The sequence below is a fragment of the Nicotiana attenuata genome, chromosome 3 (genome assembly GCF_001879085.1).
Source record: "Nicotiana attenuata strain UT chromosome 3, NIATTr2, whole genome shotgun sequence".
NCBI lineage: Eukaryota > Viridiplantae > Streptophyta > Magnoliopsida > Solanales > Solanaceae > Nicotiana > Nicotiana attenuata.
This window is the reverse complement of record NC_031991.1, coordinates 10,883,979-10,909,617: the sequence shown is the minus strand read 5'-3', so window position 1 is coordinate 10,909,617 and position 25,639 is coordinate 10,883,979. Positions and strand designations below refer to the sequence as shown.

Sequence of the window (25,639 nt, the reverse complement as noted above, 5' to 3'; positions counted from 1 at the left end):
CTCATAAAGTTAAGGACACATGTCCTTAACATTTACACTGCACACATGAAGTTAAGGACACCGTTACACTGCACATATGAAGTTAAGGGCATAATGTCCTAAAGTTTAACAACATAAGGTGCAAATATAGGACACTTTGTCCTTAATATTTACACAGTACTCATGAAGTTAAGGACACCATGTCCTTAATATTTACACAGCTGACAGCACCCATGTCTAGCATAGCGGTATTTTTGTCCGGACGGGTAAAAATTTATTAAGCACTGACTAAAGAGTAAAAATACATTTTAAATAGTGACTAAAGAGTAAAAACATTTCTAATTAGTGGCTAATTGAGCACTTCCCCCGCTTTGTGGCAAGGTTCGAACCATTGATGTGTGTCTGTTTTACACATAACATGATGCGTTCTTACTACTAGACCAAAACCTAGTGACGCATTGTTGGATAATGGGCCCACATTACCCACTTAAATATCAGACTTTGTGGCAAGATTCGCACCATTGACATGCGCCTAATTTCACACATAACTAGAGTGTTTTCTTTTCTCTGCATTAATTTTTTTATTTATTTTCTTATTTTGAAAAACCTAGTGGTGTCAGAGCATTTATTTATATTCTTCATTGTTCTAGGTATTGAAGTCAATTAACTCACAAGCTGTAAATGTTATAATCCGATCGTACTGCGTGGAGGTGAAGCTGTAACGTGTTCATTGCAAAATTTTCAAGTTAAATTCTTACTCCCTTCGATCCACAATAACTGACCAATTAACTTTTTTATTTTGGTTCAAAATAAGTGTTCTTTATATAATCAAGAAAATATTCAATTTAATTTTTCAAAATTAGCCTTATGTACGTATCACTAAAAAGTCATTTACTCCTCACATTTGAGAAGAAAAATAAGTGCTACTATAACTATGCTGCAACATTTAATTAAGGGTAGTTTAGTCACACTAACTATTTTCGTCTAGAATTTAGTATTTCCTTGTGGGTGTGCCCAAAGCAAATTGGTCACTTATTGTGGATCGGAGAGAGATTCTTAACAAGATAAACCTAGCAGACTTCTCAACGAAATGTGGAAATAATATACATACGTTTTTTCAAAATAAGGAAATAAATAAACAAATAAATGCAGGGAAAAGGAAACACTCTAGACCTGCAATTCTTTAGGTTACTAGATAAACCTACCAAACTTCTTTAAAATATACCGAAAGCATAAATGCATATTTTCAAAATAGGAAAATAAATATAAATAAATGAACAGAAAAGGAATCACTCTAGACCTGCAATAATAAATGCATAGAAAAGGAACACTCTAGACCTGCAATTTGTCATCTTACAAAATAAACATACCATACTTTATAGACCGAAACGATATATGCAGATTTTCATTAAAAAAGAAATAAATAAATAACAAATAAATGCACAGAATTGGTAAATAAATTAAGTAAAAGGTACAAAAATTTGCGTCTGCCGGGAGTCGAACCCGGGTCTATTGCTTGGAAGGCAATTATCCTAACCGTTGGACTACAGACGCTACTGATTAAAGTACTGCATTAATTCTTTAAGACATGGTTAGCATAATATTATGTGCGATTGTGCTCTGAAGTTTAACTAGGGATATTATCGCTGTTATTATTTACTAATAAATATTTATTTTCGAACAAATTTCTTCATCAGTAGCGGATGTTCGGATAAAGCCAATCAACTAGTAAATTTGAACTGGCCTCCAGCTAGGTTAAAAGGAGGAGAGTAATGGCCAAAAAAGTAAAACTAAAGTAATTCTATGGAATTATTTTCTGAATTTGGAGAGTTTTTACATACACAAAATAGAAGGAGTCAAATAAAGAGGAGCAAACGCGGTTTCTTAACAATTGAATTTGCATCACTTGTTTCACTCTTGACCTTAAAGTCAATTTATCCTGTTAAATTAACCTTCAATATATTATTGTATTAAAATATGGATAGAGATTCAAACCAAAAAAAAAAAAAAAGAAACACAAATCATGGGAAATAATCCATCAGCGTAAGCATAGTCTTCATGGGACTTGAACTTAACCAAGTGTTCCATATTAAAAAGTTTCTAATATAAAACGATTGTTTGGAAAGCATAATATGGACTTTTTAGGCAGTAATAATTGGGTGATTGATATGAATGACCTTACAAGGGTTGTGGTCTTTAAATATTGTCTCTATTTTTTAAAGTATTTAGAAGGGATTTTTACATACCTATACGCTATTGAAAATTTTATTACCTTTTCTACTCAAGTTTCAATTTAATTACCTCCTATATACAAATTTACCAATTATATACACTTTAGGAATTAAATGAATATCCCTTTATATTAGGAATCAATTATTTTCCATCCTTATTCTCTCTCCCTCATGTGCTCTCTCTTTCTTCGTCTCTCTCTCTCTACTGCACTCTCTCTCTCTCTCTCTCTCTCTCTACGTCTCTCTCTATCTCTCAATCCCTAATTTCAGTAATGTAGAGCAAAGAAAAAGAGAGCAGCAATTCCACCATTGACAGCCATTAAAAAGTTTTGAAGCTTTGAATTCGAATCTGGGTTTTCAAAAAATAATATTTGTAATTTGAATTGGGTGTTGTTGCAAACAATTGGGAATTCTCTCTACGTCTCTCTCTATCTCTCAATCCCTAATTCTAGTAATGTAAAGCAAAGGAAAAGAGAGCAGCAATTCCGCCATTGCCAGCCATTAAAAAGTTTTGAAGCTTTGAATTCGAATTTGGATTTTCAAAATACATTATTTGTTTGGATTGGGTGTTATTGCAAACAATTGGGAATATGGTTTGGAGTTTATATCTCAATTTTGAGGGTATTTTGGTGAAGATTAGACTTGATTTTGGCTGAATTTCAGATTGAAACTCGAAGAAGAAGAAGAAGAAGAAGAAGACATGACATACATTATACTTACGAAATTGTAGTAAAATTGTAGAAAAATTGTGTTGTTTATATATATTTTTTTAATTTAACTATTGTATGAAAGTTGAACAATATTAACAAAAATTATATTTAAGTTGTATGATATTGTAGTTGTATATAACTGGGTAGAAATAATGTATGAAAATTGTAGATAAGTTATAAATAAGTTGTAGAAAAGTTGTATAATATAATTAGTTGTATGAAATTTATTTTTACTATGTATAAATCAGATACAAAATATACAAAAGTCATAGTGTATAAATTTTGTATAAAATTAAAATTCGTATTGAAGTTGTATGTTATTGTAGTTGTATTTAACTAGGTAAAAATAATGTGTGAAAGTTGTAGATAAATACTACAATATATCTTCATGCATTGGTAGCTTTATCTGATACTAATACTTTGCTGCATGGAAGTTTGCTAATTAGAATATTATCTTTTGCGCAGAGTTGGCGGTAAGAACTTTTTTCACTGCAATAGATGTGATGCGTATTACAATTTCCTATTATTATAACTTGAGGCTCCATGGAAATTTTCTTCTCTGGTTTTCTTATATTTGTTATATGTTTCTTTGATTTTTCGTCATTTGTTAAAAGCACGAAGCTATATGTGATTCTCTAACTACGCGACTCCATTGGATCTTATCCTTTACACTGTTCTTCCATTCATTCCTAATTATTGACTAGTCCTGTGAGAATGAGGAAAGAATTACTAGTGACTGAAATCATGGGGCAGTATACACACACAGATCCTATTCGCCATTGTCGCTCAAACAACCAACAACCCAAAATCAAAATAAATTCAACCAAAAAACAAAGAAAAACAGTTACATGCATTTGCCTTCAAAACCCTTCATCGTCGAAAATAATACCAAATCAACACTTTCTAAAGATCAACAATGAAGGTTTGAGATTTTTAAATAAATTATTAAATGAGTGTCGACCTAATAATTTAAGCATAACTTATCAGTCTATTTTAATTTTAATAATAATTGATCATTAACTTTCAGTTTCCCCCCAAACAATATGTAGGCATATAAATTTTATTAAAATTAAATCCATGAAATAATTTGGACTATATTTTAAATTCAAGATATATTGGTCCAAATACATATGGGTTAATATAATTGAATTAATTATATAAGTCCAATATAAATGGATTAAATAAATAAGTCTTAATCCATTGGGCCAGCCCATTTAATTGGGCTAAAGTGATGAGCCCACTTCATTAAGCCCAAGATGTCATCTTCCTAGAGGCCCGATTTGGTGCCATGTGTCAAATGACGTGGCACGCCAAGTCAAACGGAAGAGCCAATAGGATCATGCCACGTGTCAAAATGACAAGGCATGCCAAGTTACACTAAAAGGCCAATGAAATCGCGCCACGTGTGCAAGTAACATGTTCTGGCCAATCAAATGCGAGCATGTCACACTTCAATTTGATTGGTCAGAAAGAGTTTGTTTTTATCACAACTCTTCCCTTCCACAACTATAAATAGGGGTCTTCATAACTCGGAAAAGGGACCAGAAGTTATAACAAGAAGCAAGAAAGAGCTCGTGGATCAAACGCTGCAAATTCCTCCACAAGTTTCAAGCTTCAATTTCAAGAAATCAAATTCAAGCTCAAGAACGAAGAAGAAATCAAGTTCAAGTTCAAGAACGAAGAAGAAATCAAGTTCAAGTTCCAGAACGAAGAACAAATCAAGGTCAAGTTCAAGCAATCAAGCTCAAGCTCAAGAACAAGATCATCGTTCGTGGAAACAAATATAGATTCAAGTTCAAGCTCCAAGGCCCTTGAATTTATTTACTATTGGAAAGAAGAATCAGAGGAATCATAGAGATTGTAACACTCAAATATTTGAAATAAAATACTACGATTGTTACGATATTTTTCGGTCTTGATTTTATTTTCTCGTCCGCAATTTATTGTCTACAAATTCTGGCACGCCCAGTGGGACAATCTCTACCTCTCATCTCAACTTTTCAATCACCAAAGTTCAAGAACATTGAAATGGCTTCAAAGAAAATCAACTCCGTTTCAACTTCCACCAAAGCTGCTAACTCCAGGTTATACGCTGATGTGGAAAGCATCCTCGATGTTACCTTTGGAAGCTTAGGACCAGTTACGAGGAGCAAAGCAATCTCTTTAGGACAACAAGCACCCTAACTGTCGTCCGCGTCAACCCCTGTTTTCGGATCTTCATCCTCAAAAGGAATAAGATCTTCCACAAACGCATCTGAAGGAGGAAGCGATGTTGCTGAAAAGATCAAGAAAACTCTTGCTCTGCTTGACCTCTCCGGATCCAAGCACTCTTCTATGAAGGAATATGATGATGCTTCAAGTGATGGATCCTCCCCACTTACACCACATAGCGTGAGCCGATCAAGGATCAATCTGTGTGAGAATCCATGCTACTCTCCGTCGTCCATGACAATCATACAAGCTATGGTGACAAATACTTCATTCGTAGAGGAGCAGTTGGCAAACTTGACGGAAGCAATCGCTGGCTTGACCAAATGCATGCAAAATCAAGAGGCTAGAAATAAGCTAACAGACAGGGTGGGAATCTTGATGGAAGAAGAATCCACCCATGCACCCGGCAAGCTCCCAGAAGTTCTAGAGAGTGACTCTCCTCCAAGACAGGCAGCATCCACTAAGGCTATCCCTGTTTCATCTGAAGGAATGATTCCAATCGATCAACTGAAGGAGTTCATTGAAGGAACTATTAAGAACAAATATGAAGTTGCTACCAAATCCTCCCTTACGTATGCAAAGCCGTACACTTCAAGGGTCGATATGTTGAAGATGCCTTCTGGCTATCAACCTCCAAAGTTTCAACAGTTTGATGGTAAAGGTAACCCAAAGCAACATGTGGCTCACTTCGTGGAGACGTGCAACAATGCTGGGACTTATGGAGATTACCTCATCAAGCATTTAGTCCGCTCGCTAAAAGGAAATGCTTTTGACTGATACACGGACCTCGAGGCTGGATCTATCGATAGCTGGGATCAACTAGAGCAAGAGTTCCTCAATCGCTTTTATAGTACGAGATGTACTGTGAGTATGGTAGAACTTACAAATACTCGTCAACGAAAGAGTGAACCAGTTATCGACTTTATCAATCGTTGGAGGAATGCAAGCCTCAACTGTAAAGATCGCCTTAGCGAAACTTCTGGCATTGAAATGTGCATTCAAGGCATGCATTGGAGTCTTTGCTATATCTTACAAGGCATAAAACCCAAAACATTTGAAGAAGTAGCAACTCGTGCACATTATATGGAATTGAGTATGGCTACAAGTGGAGATCAAAGGTTTCCTGACTTTGAGCCTCATGATGAAATAGAAGCAGACGATGCTCAAAATGGGGGCAAATATTCATCCGAAGATGAAACTGAAGAGTCCATGCATGTTGCTATGCTCCTTAACGCATGAGCCTAAACTGCAAGTTATAACGCTCCTTGACGCATGAGCCTAAACTGCAAGTCGTAATGCTCCTCAACGCACGAGCCTAAACTGCAAGTTATAATGCTCCTCAACGCACGAGCATAAACTGCAAGTTATAATGCTTCGTAGTACATGAGTATATATTGTATGTCACGAAGCTCCCCAACTTTGAACTAAACCTTTAAGGCGTAAAGCTCTTCAAATTCGAGCAAAGTCTTCAAGTTGTAAAGCTCTTCAATTTGGGCAAAGTGTTTAAGTCGCAAAGCTTTTCAAATACGAGCAAAGACTCAAGTCGAAAGCTCTTCAAAGTCGAGCAAGGACTTCAAATCGCAAAGTTTCCAAATTTCGAGTCAATATTCAAGACGTAAACCTCTTCAAATTTGGCAAAGTCTTCAAGTTGTAAAGTTCTTCAAATTCGAGCAAAGTGTTCAAGTTGCAAAGCTCTTCAAAGCTAAATCTTCAAGTTATGAAGATCTTCAAATTCGAGCGGAGCTTCAAATTGTAAGCTAAACCTTCAAGTTGCAACACTCCTGGACGCATGAGCCTAAACTGCATGTCATGAAGCTCTTCAAATTTGAGCAAAATCTTCAAGTTGCAAAGCTCCTTAAAATACGAGCTTAAGTTGCAAGTTGCTATGCTCTTTGACGCATGAGCCTAAACTGCAAGTCGTAACGCTCCTTGACGCACGAGCCTAAACTGCATGTTGCTACACTCCTGGCCCGCAAGAGTATAAACCGTGTACGGCCCAAAACAAAAGTCCGCTAGGTTGAAAATCTCGAAAGAGGCGGCCTAGGCAAAAGTTAGGCGTAAAAAAAAATCTACTCAGTCTGAACTACGGTATGACTTGATCCTCTTCACCGAGGTACGCAGGCAGCTTAGAGTTTCATTCTAAGTTCAGTCGCATAAGTTCAAAAGATACATATTGCCCCAATTGTTGTCCGAGTGAAGTATGGAGGAATGACAAATCAAGCTAGAAATGCCATCCTCTTGTGGAACTTTGATCTCATTTGATTTAAAAGGGGNGTGAAGTGTCAGCATTGTATGTTGCTTATTTCATTTGTTGAAGTCTTCAAATTCGCCGATCTTCAAGTTGAAATATTTAGGCCCTCCAAGTCTCAAAGTTGAAGTCTTCAACTCCGTCAGTCTTCAAGTTGAAGTATTCAAATTCGCCGATCTTCAAGTTGAAATATTTAAGCCCTCTGAATCTTCGAGTTGAAGTCTGCAAAGTCCGCCAAATCTGCAAAGTTTTCCAAGTGTTCAAGTCAATGTCGTCTTCAAGTTGAAGCTTTATAACTTTCCAATCTTAAGGTGGACATATAAGTCCCTTTGCACCTTAAGTTGGCCTCTTCGTGGGTTTGTCCTTAAAAGGAACTATAACGTTCCAATCTTAAGGTGGACATATAAGTCCCTTTGCACCTTAAGTTGGCCTCTTTGTGGATTTGTCCATCTATATGTTGATGCGGATTTGTCCGTCTATATATTGAAGTGGATGTGTCCGTCTATAAGTTGTTATAGATTTATCCATCTATAAGTTGTTGCAAACTGATCTGTCTATAAGTTGTTGCAAGATCCGCCCGTCTATAAATTGTTGTGGATTTAACCGTCTTTAAGTTGTTAAGGATTTATCCTTCGATGGGACGTCATGGAGTTGCTCGTCAACTTAGCACTTGACGACCCTCCTTGTTTGACCTACAAAAAAGGATGAAAAAAAAAGACGCAAAAGAAAGAAAAAGAAGTTACCTCGGCACTGTCGTACTTCTTCTGATTTAAGAACAATGTAAATCGATGTACAACGTAGGGAGTGCATGCAGCCTTATATAGCATGGAAGAGATGACTTAAAAGAGTAAAGTCCGATGTGGGATCATATGTTTTACAATTGTTTTCCGCATAGGATTCAGCTACTGCAATGTTTCTTCGAAGAAGGAGTCTAATCTCGGCGGCAATACAGGAATGCTAAAGCAACTCAGATTGTTATTGGGATTAAGGATCTATCACGTGAAATGTATCTAATCATTACCATAAGAGAGAATTCGTTTCTTACTAGGAAATATAAATGTCATTGGCAGTTGCAATGTATATTAAAATGATAGTTTGCATGGTTGTGCCTTTGTCCTTGCTCAGTTATTACGTTGTTCAAATAATTGAATGGGTATACATGTAACAAATTGCATAGGTGATACTTGCATTCTAATCTGGCATGCGACAAATTTAATAGTCAGCCAATACTTCAAGTCTTGTCGGAGTGTAGATTTGTCGTAACCGAAAATGGGGCTTAGATAAAATGAAGTTAAATCTTCAAACAAGATGAAGTCATTAGCTTAGACGGTGTAATGGTCTTCGCTTCAGACGAAATATATCTTTGGCCCAGACGGCGTAATGGTCTATGCCTTAGACAAAATGAAGTTAAATCTTCAAACAAGATGAAGTCGTTAGCTTAGACGGTGTAATGGTCTTCGCTTCAGACAAAATAAATCTTTGGCCCAGATGGCCTATGCCTTAGATAAAATGAAGTTAATTCTTCAAACAAGATGAAGTCATTAGCTTAGACGGTGTAATGGTCTTCGCTTCAGACAAAATAAATTTATCCCGGACGGTGTAAAGGTCTATGCCTCAGATAAAATGAAGTTAAACAAGATAAGTCATTAGCTCAGACGGTGTAATGGTCTTCGCTTCAGATAATAAATCTTTGGCATAAACGGTGTGATGTTCTTTGCCTAAGATAAAATAAATCTTTGGCTTAGACGGTTAACGGTTAATGACTACTCATCCCCTCACACCCCAAGATTGTCTTCTTCATGCATGGATCATCTTGTTGAACAAGAACATATCTTTCTCGCTTGACCTAAAAAAAAAAGGACAACAAAACAAGAAAAGCACAAGAGAAGAAGAAATTACCTTCGCGTTAATGCTTCAAAGTCCACAAAAATAGACTCAAGTGACTTGCAAATACTACGAATTGATGCTTACAAATACGAGCACATGAGTTTATATAGGCATGGAAGAGACGACTTAAAAGAGTAATTGCTGATGTGGGATCAGCTGCAGTGGCGTGATCTAATTCTTTTGTTCCCAAGTTGAAGTTGGTGAAGGAAGTTGAATCCTGGATGAATTCTAAGTACTACTAGTTGGATGGCGTGAGATAACACTGTCGTGTCCGAATTGAAATTGGTGGAGGAATTTGATTCCTAATCGAACTTGATGATGCGTTGGAACTATGACATTATTTTGCCTTGAAAAGTGAACTTTTATCTATGTATTTTACCATGAAGAGTATTGCATATGTGTCCCTTTAACATGGAACAAATTAAGGCAAAATATATGATAAAATGGAAGATACATACTGGTATTGGAAAGTTCAGTATAAAAAAATAATATTCCATGCAACTGGTGAAAGAATTTTAAATGCCAAAGATACTGGCGTGACTGTAATGAGTAGAAGGAGACATGTGATTTAAGCTAGTATGTTCATGAGTCAAAAAGCTATGCTCAATGAATTGTGTGATTAGAAGTCCATAAGTTCTGAGATGAATTACATCCAAATAAATTCGTACTTCAAGTCTGGTCTTCAAAATTTATATACCTTGACAAGTCTTGAAGTAGGGGCATTTGTAGGCATATAAATTTTATTAAAATTAAATCTATGAAATAATTTGGACTATATTTTAAATTCAAGATATATTGGTCCAAATACATATGGGCTAATATAATTGAATTAAAGTCTTAATCCATTGGGCCAGCCCATTTAATTAGGCTAAAGTGATGAGCCCACTTCATTAAGCCCAAGATGTCATCTTCCTAGAGGCCCGGTTTGGTGCCATGTGTCAAATGACGTGGCACACCAAGTCAAACGGAAGAGCCAATAGGATCATGCCACGTGTCAAAATGACAAGGCATGCCAAGTTACACTAAAAGGCCAATGAAATCGCGCCACGTGTGCAAGTAACATGTTCTGGCCAATCAAATGCGAGCATGTCACACTTCAATTTGATTGGTCAGAAAGAGTTTGTTCTTATCACAACTCTTCCCTTCCACAACTATAAATAGGGGTCTTCATAACTCGGAAAAGGGACCAGAAGTTATAACAAGAAGCAAGAAAGAGCTCGTGGATCAAACGCTGCAAATTCCTCCACAAGTTTCAAGCTTCAATTCAAGAAATCAAATTCAAGCTCAAGAACGAAGAAGAAATCAAGTTCAAGTTCAAGAACGAAAAAGAAATCAAGTTCAAGTTCAAGAACGAAGAACAAATCAAGGTCAAGTTCAAGCAATCAAGCTCAAGCTCAATAACAAGATCATCGTTCGTGGAAACAAATATAGATTCAAGATCAAGCTCCAAGGCCCTTGAATTTATTTACTATTGGAAAGAAGAATCGGAGGAATCATAGAGATTGTAACACTCAAATATTTGAAATAAAATACTACGATTGTTGCGATATTTTTCGGTCTTGATTTTATTTTCTCGTCCGCAATTTATTGTCTACACAATAATTTAAAGCTCAAATATTAAAGAACTATGATGTTTTTGGTAAAGAAAAAGTTTATTTTTGTAATAAAATATAAAACGGGTACTATATTTAAAGAACAGTTCCTTAGGGGGACAATCGGTGTAAAACGGGCATAATTTTGTGGTATTTGTTAGTGTAGCGAGCCATTTTTTAAAAAGCCTAGTTCAAATGTGTACCTTCATTACTAGTCCTAGATAACTCAATGAATATTATATAAAAATTATTTATACAATCAACTGACTTAAAAAGCGGTTATAGGTAGTCCTTCATAATTATAATTATTGTTGAGATTAGTTTTGAATGATGATTGTATTGTTGATATTATTTTGTTATTGAATATTTGTATCGTTGTTGTTGTGGTTGGCGTTGTTGTTGTTGTTATTAGCGTTGTTGTTGTGGTTCTTATTAGCGTTGTTGGTTAATTGTTGTTCTTGGTGTTTTTGTTGTGGTTGTTATTAGCGTTGTTGTTGTGGTTGTTATTAGCGTTGTTGTTGTGGTTGTTATTAGCGTTGTTGGTTAATTGTTGTTGTTGGTATTTTTGTTGTGGTTTTTATTAGCGTTGTTGGTTAATTGATGTTGTTGCTGTTAGATAATTGTTGTTGGTCAATTTTATAGCCCATATTTCAATTTACAACCAACTAGCCAAAAAATTATAGGCTAAGATTCAACATCCAACTCCAATAGGTTCTCAAAATTACTATTTAATTTTTAAAAAAGATTGCTCAAGCTTTTAAGTTAAATTTCGAATCAGTAACTGTGACTCAAATATTAGTTCAACAAACCAAATCCATTTGGGTGGTGAAAATTAGATTTTTACAAGCTTAAATATGTGGGTTTAAATTTTGAATTTGATTTTGTGAGAAATTTGGAGTGGGTATTATTTAAACTTGTTAGAAATTGTATAAGGAGGTTGTATATAAAATTTGAAGTCATTTAATGGAGATTTGGACTGGTTTTGAACAAGAATTACAACTGAAAATCGTGGAAGAAGTTCGTCTACAGATGCTTGTATAAAGGTGTATAAAAGTGTATAATAGTGTATAAGTTGTGTTTATACACTCATATACACTATTATACAAGATTATACATAATTATACAAAAAACTGACGTCGTCTTCTTCCTTGCGTCTTTTTTGAAATTTAACTCAAATCTTGCTTAAATCTACTCCAAATCACTTCAAATTTAAACTTTGAACACCTTTTGATATTTTCAATGAATTGGAACAACACCCAATCCAAATAACTAACAAACTAAAAAAATTCTATTTTTGAAAGCAAAGCTTTGAATGACCTTCAATGGTGGACTTTTACGTACTCTTCAATTTTTTTACATTGCAACCAGATGATATAGAGAAAGAAGCAGTAATGGCGAACGTCAACTTGAATCATATGTAGAAGATGTGAGAAGAAGAGAGAGTGAAAGCAATGGTTGTGAGAACAAAGATTTAACTCCATAGCTTTTAGAAGCAATGGTCGTAAGAACACAAATTTTAAATTTGCAAGAGTTAGTGTTTTCAAAATATGTACAATATTTGCTAGGTAGGGTAAAACCTAAAAACATGGGCCATTTTTGTTATGGTGTGAAGTCATGTGTATTTTCTTATAATTCTGGTTGAATGACAGCAATGTAATGCTGCCATTATAGAATGGATATTGGTTGTAATTGGCAGGTGGTGTAGCTTAAAAGCAGGCATTTACTGCCCAGTTTTTACCCAGAAAACCGACCGAAATCGGTCGGAAATATCAAACGAAATCTCTAGATTCTTGAAATTTCCGACCGAATTCGGTCAAAAATTATGAATTTAAATAATTAATAATTTATTATAATTTACAAATAATTACATATTTAAATAAAATTATTATTTATTTAAAATTCCGACCGATTTCGGTCAGTATTTAAAAATTAAATAAAAAAATTAATTAATACTGACTGATTTCGGTCGGTAAATGAAGTTTGACAATCAGTCAACGCTTTGAATAAACCGACCGATTTTGGGTCGAAAAATTTCGACCGATTTCGGTCGCAACACGTTAGCGACCATCATTTTTCAACTAATTAAAAGCGGTCGGAAATCGATCGTTTTTTTACAATTTCCGACCGATTTCGGTCGGTTTTCTTGGACGAATTTTAAGCAGTTTTTTAGTAGTGTTAGTGATACTCAAATTATGAAATGTATGAAGTTTCTCAGATATGATATATCAATTTTGATTACTTTTGTTTCTAAGTGTTGATCAAAGTCGTCGACTATTCAAGAAGAAGAAGAGGAAAAGAGAACGAAATAGCATCAGCAGGGGACGTGGGACGTTAATCTAGTCCTCATTGACTGTGTCTTTTACAAGACAAATATAGAATTTGGCCTTTTGGGTGTCACTTTCTGGAACAAAAACAGCGGAAATTCCTTCACTTAAATTGTTGCGTTCAACTAAAACGATGTAAAACTTTTGCTACATGAGTCGTGATAACTCTAAAGTCGTCAAATATTATTATCATCTAAGACTCAAAGGACAGAAATAGTCAAATTTCAAAGTAAACTTGCAGTCAAGAAGGTATAATATGCACATTGACATTCTACTTTCACCAAATAAATGTATATACGGAGTAGTATAATTGGACAAAAGAGAAGGACAAGAAGATGATGACTATTTTGACTTAAGTCAACAAGAAAGGGAGGGGCAACTCTAGAATACCTTCTTCTAAAATAATTGTCCCAAAGAAGGGACGAACAAGAAGTCGTATTTGGCCTGAAATATACTTTATCCGCTTTAATTTAGATGAACTTTTGAAATATATGATCCTAAAAGCTTAAGGGCAAAATTTTTGTTGGGCCATAATATTTGTGTGACTAGCAAAACTTTTCATAACCAGTAAAATTGTTTAAAGTTAAATTGTTTCCGAATATAAAATTCTGTCATTCTTTTTTAAACAGACTAATAAAAAAAATATGTCCTTTAACATCTTACTAGTGTACAAGAAAGGGGTTGTCACAAGTTGTTTTAAAAGACTATTAATTCTGAACTAACCTAGAGCGAAAGTGTCTTTAAAAATCTCGATACGATCATAGGAGGAGTAAAGACGTTAATGCCTAGTGGAGCAGTGGCGAAGCCACATGGTCATAACGATGGTCAACTGACAACCCTTCGTCGAAAAATTATACTGTGTACATAGCTAAAATATTACGTTTTAGAGGTATATAATACATATTGAAACACCCATTGTCGGAAACTTTTTTCACTTCTTTTAAATTTGAACACCTTTAGAGAAATTTCTAGCTTCGCCTCTGTAGCTGAGGACGTAGCTATTATTGCTGAGGATGTAGCTTACACTGCAGCATACCTATGTTGTTTATTGGGTTGGCCAAAAATATGGATGGCGACTTCTCTAAATCAATGCATTTTCCACTTGGAGCTCTTCAATCACATATGGAAGATCTGGCCGTTGAGGCAGCAATTGCAATCCACTCCTCCTATGCAGGGACGGATTTAGAGCCGAACCTCCTACGCCGAAATATTACATTGTATATGCAAGGCAAAATCTGTTTTTGACCTCTATATATTATGTTTTGAATTCCCTTGACATAACCCAAAAGCATAGCTTAGTGGTCAAGGGAGTTCAAAACCTTTGTAAGATCATTGGTTCTATTCCCACTAGCTATAATTTTTCTTTTTTTCAACCCCTTGACGATAATCCTGTCTCCGCCGCTCCTCCTATGATGAGGAAATGGACAAGACTAGTGAAATAGACCGTGCGCTTTTTCTTTTGCAACTCAAGTTTAATCATGTCAAGGTGGAAGTCAATCTTATTCAGCTATTAAACACTATAGTAGCTCCTCTAAAAGACTATTAATTCTAAAGTAATCTAGAGCGAAAGCGTCACAAATTACTTTTTGTACCCTTTGTCATTAAATTGTCTGCTCTGCATGGCTAAAGACGTTACCTTGTTGGATCCTTTTTTAGTATTTTGAATATAACTTATATAATTATATTTATGACTTAAAACAATGTTGTTATTTAATATTACCGAGAAAGTTGAATCAATTTTTGTACATCTTTTAATTTTGAATTTCATGCAATTTCGATGCATTTTCAATCATTTGTATATTTTAATTTTTGTGGGTTAGGGCTAACGTCCTCCCCTATGATAAGAGGCGGAGCCAGCATTTGAAGCTTATCAGTTCGAGATTCCAATCATTTTTAAGTTACTGGATTCTAACAATGCGGAGCCAGGAATTTCATTTAGGGTGTTCAAACTTGAAATAAGTAAAAAAATCTCCGATAACGGGTGTTCAATTTATGTTATATACCATTAAAATCTAATATTTTACCTATATATACATGTAATTTTTCGATCAAGGGTGGTCAGTTGACCACCCTTAGGGATATGTAGCTTCGCCCCTGGTTCTAAATTAATAATTTCTACATGTTTAATGAATTTCATCAAACAAATATAGATTTTAAACCAAAGCTACTGAGTTCGGCCGAACCCGTAACTCGCTCTCTACCCCCCCCCCCCTGCCTATGATAGGTAAAATACTCCACCCTCTGCTTCCACAAATTTATATGGCGAACGTCCTACCCCATGTCCATGATACATACAACACTCCGCCCTGTGTTTCCACATATTAAGTCACAAGTTATAAGAATGAAAAAATTAATAATGTTTGGTCAATAAGAATGGAAAGTAATACTAAAATTTTCTCCACACTAAAATAGCTGACCAATGGTGCCATTTCCTATTTTGACTCCACTTTCTAGCACAATTTTCTTCCCACAATTATCACACTCTTTATTCTTATATACTTTCTTGACTTTTTTATACACCAAAGTTGAATAATCAAAATGAGAACAAGTATATAAATTACTCCCGCCAACTTAGCCATTGGTAATTAGTGTGAAGAAAGAGGCAAAAAGAGTGCCTTTTTTTTCATTCTCCTAACTTTCATCTCCTCTTCCTTTTAAATATCCCTAAACCAAACCTTCTTTTTCTACACATTCCCTCAATCTTTCTCTCCCTCTTAGATCAAACCAAACTCACTTATAATATAGAAACTTGTTAGTTAACTTGTTTCTCACTTTCTTTTCTTTAAAAAAAGAAAAAGTAAAAAAAAAAAAAATCAAGAAAACAGTGATTAGCTAGCTAGTAGAGGTTGCAGGCTATCTTTGCACCTCATAGCTATAACCTTTCCTGCCATTTTCCTTTAAACTTTTTTTTTCTTCTTTCCCTTTGCATCAATGGAGGCTTTGAGCACTCTAAGTTCTTGCTCTGTTATATCAAGAACTGCTCTCAAATTGTCTAATAATTCCAGAAGATGCCCTCCCAAGAAAGTTGACAACATGATATATTGCCAAAGTACTGGTACAAATGCTATAAAATCGTCTTCATCGGTGATTAGCTCAGATCATAGCACAGCTTTTATGGAGGCTGCAGGAAGTTTGGTTTTGAGTCCAAATGGTAACAGCCAAGCTGAAACTAAGGTGAAAGATTTGGTGCCTTATGAAAGGCATGATGATGGTATAGGCATTACCAAGTTTCTGAGAGGCAAAGCATTTCTCATTACTGGTGCTACTGGTTTTCTGGGAAAAGGTTATTTCCATAAGCTTGACAAGTTTTTGCAATGCATAACTTTTTTTTCTTAAATAAGGCAATATGGACAGTGACGATTCATATAGCCGACCTCAACTGGTTTGGGATTGAAACATAGTTGTTGTTGTTGTTCATTTTTTCTTTCTATGCTATTGATTTTTCCTAACACCCTTTTCGCTCTGCTGGAAATTCAGTTCTAATTGAGAAGATGTTAAGGACAGCACCTGATGTGAACAAAATATTCATCTTGATCAAGGCAAAGAACAAAGAACATGCTATGAAGAGATTGAAGAATGAAGTATGCATTAATCTTATTTAGTCATATTTTTTGTTGATCCTTTTTTGGCTTTTCTGTTTGGTCCATTTCCAACTTTAACATAGTTTTTCACATGTTTGGACTGTTAGATCCTCAATGCTGATATATTCAAGTCCCTCAAACAAGTCCATGGGAAATCTTATCAGACTTTCATGTTAAACAAGTTGGTACCTGTGGTAGGAAATGTTTGTGAGTCTAATCTAGGAATTGATGAAGATACATCCAAAATGATAGCCAAAGAGGTTGACATAATTGTGAATTCAGCTGCTAATACAACTTTTGATGAAAGGTTGTTGGAAATTTTACATTTGGAATTGTGTATGTTCATGTTTTCTCAAGTATATCTAACAAATATATGTGATGCAAGTCAGGTACGATATTGCACTTGATATAAACACTGGAGGACCAAGCCGCCTTATGAACTTTGCAAAACAATGCCACAACCTTAAACTCTTTCTACAAGTATCTACAGGCAAGTTACACTGTTGATCTTATTTAACTAAAATGATGTGTTAAGAGATCATTTACTGGATTGTTTCATGTTGGAAACAGCCTATGTAAATGGACAGCGACAAGGTAGAATTATGGAAAAGCCATTCTGCGTTGGAGATAGTATAGCAAGGGAGAATCTTCTCTCTGGAGTCAATCACAACTCCTTCCCCTTTTTGAATGTTGAAGATGAGATAAAGTTAGTTTTGGAGTCTAAACAAGCTCTAGACAATAACTCAGTGTCTCAGAAAATGAAAGAAATTGGTTTAGAGAGGTATATGTAACACTAGGCATTTGCTTCATTATAACTTTAAGAAATATTTAAACACAACTTATTTGCTTAACAAAGAGTTTTGAACTGATCAGAGCAAACAAATTTGGTTGGCAAGACACTTATGTATTCACAAAGGCAATGGGAGAGATGATGATAGACAGCATGAGAGGTGATATTCCGGTAGTTATTATTCGACCAAGTGTCATTGAAAGCACCTACAAGGAACCATTTCCAGGATGGATGGAAGGGAGCAGGTATTCTACTTAACCTAAAAGACTTCCATTCGCCTTAAGCTAATATAATTTCCGAATAATATTAACCTTGAAATCTTATGCAGGATGATGGATCCAATCATTTTGTACTATGGTAAAGGGCAGCTCACAGGATTTCTTGTAGACCCTAATGGGGTTCTTGATGTGGCAAGTTCTTCAATCCACTGATTCAATTTTAATCCTAATATAAAGGGTAGTGTGTAATCAACATTATTTCTATGTCTCTTATAGGTTCCAGCTGACATGGTTGTGAATGCAACGTTGGCAGCCATGGCAAAACATGGGACAGAAGGAAAACCAGGAAGTAGTGTTTACCAGGTTGCTTCATCTGCTGTAAATCCATTAGTCTTCAAGGACTTGGCAAGAATGCTATTTGATCACTTCAATCGTTCACCATACATCGACTCCAAAGGAAGACCAATTCATGTTCCAAAGATGACGCTGCTGAGATCCATGGAGGACTTGTCATCCCACCTTTGGCAAGACGCCATTAACAGGAGTGGCCTAACAGATTTGGCTGATCCAAACGGCAACTTGTCCAAGAAACTTGAGAATATCTGTAGAAAGTCAGTGGAGCAAGCAAAATACTTGGCTAATATCTATGAACCGTACACTTTCTATGGAGGAAGGTAAGAGTTTAAAAACATAACCCTATGCATATATAAAGTTTGTCATGAAACTAAACGAAAATTCCAAAATTTCCAGATTTGACAACAGCAATACTCAAAGGTTGATGGAATGCATGTCTAAAGAAGAAAGATGGCAATTTGGATTTGATGTAGAGAGCATAGATTGGAAAGATTACATCTCTAACGTCCACATTCCAGGGCTAAGGAAGCATGTGATGAAAGGAAGAGGATCATGCAGTTAATCCCAGTGTGCTCCTTTAAGTTTCTGCATCTTACTGTAATAGAAGTATAGACTTGTGATTTCCGGACAAAATCATACTTAAAAAGAACTTCCTGATAATCACTGATGTAATATCATTTCAATTAATAAATCAAATCGCTGATGTAATATCACTTCAATGTAAGTCTACCATGAAAAATGTTTAGGGTTCTTCAGCTTCTACATGGATTACAAATATATGTGCAGCCTAGGTTATACACTTTTCTAGTTCTTTGTATTAAAAAGGAAAAACATTAGCGTTTTGGGGCCCTACTATGTATTCAAATTAGAGTACCCTTTCTTCCACTTCTGAAGGATGGAGGGGTATACAGCGAAAAAAGCGTCGAAGGGGTCGGATCACCCTGGATTACTGAAGAGTTGTTCCTTTTATTGAACATAATGATGTGAATCGGGCTTGTTGTATTTAGTATACAGCGTCAAGCAGTTCCACTTTCCCCTACCGATGATGTGCCGAGAAGTACATTTTTGAAGCTGGGTTAGAACTTAGAGAATTTCAAAAATATTACCTCCAACCCTACCTCCACTTCTACCTCTTTTATCCTGGATTAGCTTCAGGATAAAGACCCTACCATGCCTGGATCCCAGTAAATGTGATAGCTGACAACCGACTTAGGTATGCCACCGGAGAGGAAGATGGAAAGGTAACCTAATGACACTAGAAAAGTTCAAAGATCGGGATAGAAGTAGCTTAAGGATACCCTTTAATATATGGCCGGATACCCAAGAGTGTGACAGCCTTGGGTATCCTTTTGCTTTCATGAATCACAAAAAAGTGGACAGCCTACTTAGGCATGTCATGGCAGAGGAAGATATAAAGGTAACCTATGACACCGGGAAAGTATGAAGATCGAATCAGGATTTAATATATTAAATCGGCTGCTCTTCTCTCTTTTCCTTATTGAACTATGGAAAACACTTGCATGCAATGATAAGGTGGTAAATCTCCCATTCTAATTCAGTACTCTTAAAATTATGCGGGAAGGTTTCCCATCACACAATTCACCACCGTGATCTTCAAGACCTACCATATCTTGTTTTCGGGCCAATCTCTTGTATCAGAACAAACAAATTCAATGATTTTCAATATTCTATTTACTTTAGAGTAAAGAGAAAGGAAAAGAGCATCGCTAAATCAGCACAACTAAACCACATCATCTATTTTTATATGTTTTTTGTTGTCCGAATTAAATGTTATTAAGCTGCTAATAATAATAGATTTGTAAATCACATAAGAAAATCTAATTCCAACAATTATCCCATACCTGATCCTTGAACTAAATAGGGGATAATTTTTTTCAAATTATCTCTCTACAGATCAAACAATCCTCTTTGAATTGAGACTAGACATTGAGATGAGACAAGCAAAGCAGCTAGTATTGCTTTCAGAACCCGCAGAATATACCTCATTTTCATTAGTAATGATATATTACACAGGTTCAAAATTGTCATACAAGAGTTCAATATGGTGAGCTAAGAACGTATTCCTACATATCAACAGAAACAATATGTTCTATTATACATGATATACCAAGCATCATAGGCTTAGGTGAGAGAATAGAGAAGGCACAAGATCCACCACAGACCATGCAAGACCAGTGTACTGAAGGAGCCTTATACCAGTATCCACGTCAAACGAGTCCTGACGGGAGAAAAAGAATAGCTTTTGAATATAACCTGCTTGCTTTATTTCATCTGACTTTTTAGCGGAAGGTGAAAAGCTTAGTGATGGGACGTAGCTGGTTGATCTCACTGGGATACCCAACGCACTGGCAAGTATGGGAAGCATCCATTTGGCAAGAGCCTTGCTACAGAACTTCACAAGGAGTATCGTTGGATATCCTACTAGCATTCTTCCCAAAAATGCAGGAACGGAAAGATGGGGAGTGAAGACACGAGGAACACTCTCATGATGGAACTGATGATATGTCTGCTGGACGCCAATTACCTGGACAGAAGAATTTTTTTCATGAAATTAGAGATACTTGCAATCACCCTGTTACATCCAGAAAACAAAAAAGGCATAGCACAAGGACATGCATCATACTAAAGAAAATTACTGCCAGTAAAATTGCCAAAAGTTAGAACAAAAGGAATGAAATTCATTACGTAAACTCTCATAGAGAAAAACCAATACCAAAGTAGTTCTTCCTCACTCTTAAACATTTGAATCCACAATAACTAAGGTCTACAGGATTATTAGCTCTCATCCCCAGAGAGAGTGAGGTCTTGAGCAGGAAAAACAGGAGAAGGAATCAAAAAGGATGCTTGAGCAAAAGACACAGTTTAAGATTGACTTGGACCAACAAGGAAAAGAGCAGACACCTCTCTCTTTCTCTCTCCAGCAATTCTACTTATTCCATTTTTTGCTTAAATAATAGCTATGCGAATGAAATATGAGAGGAGGAATTGGACACTTATGCTACTCCTAGACATATCTAGTTGTTTCATTGATAGCCAATAAATAGCATGCATACTCTTATATTTTGGCTACCAAGACCAAGGTAGCAACACGGAAATGGCTTCTAATTCAGGACAGCCTACCTGCACCAATATTAAACCCTAAGATGCCTTTGCACTATTAGTCATTCAAATTAAATGGAGTTTGATGACTGCCAACAGAACCATGTTAATCATACAAGTCAAAGTGCGACAAATAACAAGTTTACTAAGAGTATAAGAAAATGTTGTGTTGAACAGTCGAAAGTCCACCTTCTCCAACAAATTGTCCAAAGACAATCACTTTGTAAATAGACGACTACATTCTGACTAACTCATCAAGGAGAAAAGCAGCACAGAGAAATAACTTCGCAAAATAATACCACCTTTTTTATATATCTACACTGATTCACTGGGTTGTTTTTGTACATAACTGATTCACATGAACAATGAATCAGGAGGAGCAAAATAGTACAATCATATGCTAAGCACTGGGTTGTTTTCGCTATACAGCCATTTTTCAGTTCTACAAATTAAGCAAACATACTGAAACAATCTGGTCAATGAACGTAAATCTCAGTGGGAGGTCTCAACAAAGGAATAGGTGGAAAAAGAAAAATGAACTTCACAAGATAAAGTCAGGGAAATACAGTTGTGTGCTTACAATTCCCAATGCCACACCATTGAAGGCTGTATGGAACTCAAAACTTGGAGTTGTCATCTCCGGTGTTGGGTAAGCAAAGAGCAATAAGAAGCTAAGCACAGCCCAGAAGGAGGAAACTGCAAAAGATGCCAAATCTCAGAACTACAGACAAGGTTTATAATCATGCAAATATGCAATAAAGATGACATATAAAAAACTGGAAAAATCCCATTTGTCAAAGAATCGACTTTCTTCTTTCTTAAATAATCAAAAGATAGAATTTTCTCATAATACCGATGTTCTTTCCAGTGTTATCAAAGGCAAAAAGCATAGAAACGCGCCAAGCATTTATTAGGAGAGCAATTAAAGCACGAGATTTAGTGGGAAAAAAAGCGCAAATAAAAGAAATAGATTAAATCTAATTATATTCAATTCTTATATGGACCAAAGAATACAAACCATGTTAATTAAATTCGAAGATCATTTTAAATTAGATGCAAGTTTCTAATTCAAATTAATGACTAATTTCTTTTACTAAACTTCAAATCTTCCTATCTTATCATTAACACAATAAAATTTCCTTATCAGTTAGGATATCCTCGTTATATCTATTTTCTTGTTTAGTGTTGTCCTCCTTAAGACATTCAGCCCGCACTGAAGCACTGCGGTTAACCGAGGTGAAGCATCTAACTTGCCCAGCACAGAGTTTTTGGGGGTTACACGAAAAACACAATTCTTTGAAATTGTCTGATAGGGATAAAACAAGCATTATTATGAGACAAAAGTTGCACACACAATTAAGCTATCTTAATATGACTGCAGGAGTTGCCTCTGAAATTTATTAAAAGGGGCAGCCCGGTGCACAAAACATCTCATGTTCAAATAGGGTTCGTGGAAGGGCCGCACCCTAAGGGGTGTGATATAGACAGCCTACCCTAATGCAAGCATTAGTGGCTGCTTCCATGGTTAGAACGTAACCTATAGGTCACATGGAGACAACTTACCGTTGCTCCAATAACTGAATTTATTGAGTCAGCTAATTGCATCCGCATTAAACTTTACGTTAGTTTTTGCAAACGTATATTTGATATATAGCATCAGATTGTAAGCAGAAAATATTTGCTCTTCGATAGAAATTGCTGCTGAATATGGGTATTATGAAAAGTTTAGGTTCAGTCTACCCATATCAAACTTTCACTCAAATCCTTGATAAGAACCAAATACTGACAAAGCCCCTCATTAGGATTCAGGGGAAAATGATATAGAAGCAGAGTACAGGGTATCTTCATGCTCAAGATGGAACTTAAAGCGATTATATCTGCCTGTAATGACTGATTTATCCTCTTTTATCATGAAAGAACTCAAAGAGCTATGTCTTCTCTCATCCAGTTCTGAGGTTATAACACCCAATATATGAGGAACAAGAGGATTTTCTGACAGATGCCAATACATTAAGAACTTTTCGCCAATACATTAAGGACCTGATTCCACATACATTTATGACCAAAGTAAATTCAAAACAGCTAGCAGCACTCATACCATTTTGCCCCGAGACTACGAAATCATCAATGTATTTGTGAACAGAGAGCCAGAATGCAAGGATTGCCAATCCGAAAGCTAGACCTCCAATAATATCAATCAAGCTGTGCATTCCCAGGTATATTCTTCCTGACAAATAAGCAGAAATTCAGTCCTGAACGTTTTAAAGAAGATAGATAGGAGCCTTGCGCAGGAAGTAAGACTTACCTACTGCAATCAAGAAAACAAACAAACAAACGAATGCAAATCCAGCTAATCCAATAATGGCATCTTCATTTTGTGTGTAGGATAAGATGTACTGAAGAAGGAACCTGATTTATCCATAAAAGACAACAAGAGTAGTAAGACTATGCTGATTAGATAGGCATGAGTAAAGCATTTTCCTACCAAAAAATGCAGCACGTTGGGTATTTTCCTTCTCTATAGTATAGGTTACAACCCAAGAGGTGGTTGAACACTGCCCCTTCTGGCCACAAATTCACAGAAAAGAATATTTTGGAGGAATGGGCATATTCGAACACTTGATAACCATTTTGGCTAACCACAAAAAGGAATATGATCAAAGTACTGCCGGACTATTCTCCCTCAGAATTAGTAAACATACGTTTTTATCAAGAATGTGAAAGCATTAAGTTTTTCACCTTAGGAAGAGAAATATAGATCTATGCCTGTCGAAACAGTAACTCTCTCTTTGACGTGAACCATTATTGATTCTTCTTGGATCACAATATCGTTAAGTTCTCAGCACATATGATGGATATAATGTGCATACACCAATCTATAGGAATCTTCAGCATCAATGCAGATATCAAGCGGCACAACAAAAATAAGAGGTGTACCCTGACAAGCAGAGAGTGTTGAGGGTGTGTGAAGAAGGAAGTCCATATTCCAGAGCATTTTCTTTCTCATCTTCGGTCACCGTTATTCTCCTAACAGGTGGTGAACTGGGTCTAGGAGCACATACCACATCCTGCAAACACATTTAGCATAGTATTTATTATGGAAATGGCACATTTAGCTCATTATAAAACCAACCATGACCTAACAAAATTAGAACTGACTAGATAAGTAAAGTTAAGAGAAAAGAGAGTACCTTTATGCAGTTACCAACATAATCACAGAAGGCCATCAAAAGGGTCATTTGTCTAGCCAATTTGCAATGTCCACTCTGCAACATTAAAAAAAAAAAAGTCTAAAACTTACAACAGAAAGCTTTAAACTATTGAGCACCAAATGTAAATCTGAAAAACATACCCAGAATAGCAAGGGAAGGAAAGCAGTGTAGAAAGGCACAGAAACAACACAAGAAAGACCAGAAAACAAGGCATCCAAATATTTGTGCTGATATTTCTACAAGGAAAAAAGAGAAAAACCCATCAAACAGAATTCAGAAAAGACATAAACTTTATCATAAAATCTACAGAATTTTGCATATTGTGAAGCAAACCTGGATCCTTAAAGTAATGGGGGTGCCAGAAACAACATAACTAGAAACCCAATATTGAGTTAAAGATCTAATCTTTTGGGTCAAATTAAAAATTGAAGACAAAACAACCCATGTAGCAATTCCACACAAAAACACCACCTCCCACCCTGGGATGCTCTCCATCACTATATTTTTTTCTCTTTTTATTTTTATTTTCTTCTACCCCTTTCTCTCAAGAATTTAGAAAGAGGGATTGAAGAAACCACAGAGGTTTTTCCTCCTTATTTTCTTCAGAGACAGCTAAAGGGAAAAGAGATTGAATTTGAAACTATAAGGGGATGAGAGAGAAACAAGAAGACTGTGATTCTCTGGTTTCTTGTTTTCCTTTTATTAGTTTTAAATTTTAGAAAAATGGTAACAGTATTTTTCTAGGAAACAACTAATTTCATTGTTGGATTTGGCTGGCAGAGAAAGAGTCAGTTTGACTTGACTATAAAAAGATTTCTAAGGCAATTTTTTATTTTCAACACAAATTATGAAAAATTCCAATTGTCATCAGCAGTGATGATGAGTTATTTGTTTAAGAGCCCGTTTGTACATAAGAATTTTTTTATTTTTATTTTTGAAATTTTTTATTTTTTTTAAAATTAGTGTTTGGCTATAAAATTTTTGAGAGTATTTTCTTCTTCTTTTTTTTTTTTCGCTATTCTTTTGTTTTTTATCCGGCCTTACCTTTTGTCACGATTCATATTTTTTCCCGTGATTTTTTCGTTAAAACACTTTGTTTTTTCAAACAAGAAAAAAATAACTATTTCATTAAGGTTTATCCCATACCTTCTGTTTTTTGTTTCTTTTGTCTCTCTTCTTCTT

The 25,639-nt window shown here is 35.6% G+C and overlaps 2 protein-coding genes and 1 non-coding gene across 3 annotated transcripts; 1 reads left to right on the top strand and 2 right to left on the bottom strand.

Moving 5' to 3' along the window:
* On the bottom strand, positions 1,462-1,533 carry TRNAG-UCC. Its single transcript has one exon. It is a non-coding gene; the product is annotated as a tRNA-Gly (tRNA).
* Positions 16,114-18,967, top strand: LOC109223302 (fatty acyl-CoA reductase 2). The gene is made up of 9 exons (XM_019387562.1): positions 16,114-16,465; positions 16,660-16,763; positions 16,871-17,070; positions 17,153-17,253; positions 17,334-17,544; positions 17,637-17,798; positions 17,882-17,963; positions 18,048-18,445; positions 18,522-18,967. Exons 1-9 carry the CDS (start codon positions 16,114-16,116, stop codon positions 18,685-18,687), a joined length of 1,776 nt encoding a protein of 591 aa, XP_019243107.1. The 3' UTR covers positions 18,688-18,967.
* Positions 20,079-25,160, bottom strand: LOC109223303 (lipid phosphate phosphatase delta). Its single transcript, XM_019387563.1, has 8 exons — positions 24,791-25,160; positions 24,598-24,693; positions 24,437-24,511; positions 24,183-24,313; positions 23,551-23,654; positions 23,344-23,472; positions 21,826-21,941; positions 20,079-20,670 (listed from the first exon to the last, which is right to left on the bottom strand). The coding sequence occupies exons 1-8, from the start codon at positions 24,950-24,952 to the stop codon at positions 20,260-20,262; spliced, it is 1,224 nt and encodes a 407-aa protein (XP_019243108.1). The 5' UTR covers positions 24,953-25,160; the 3' UTR covers positions 20,079-20,259.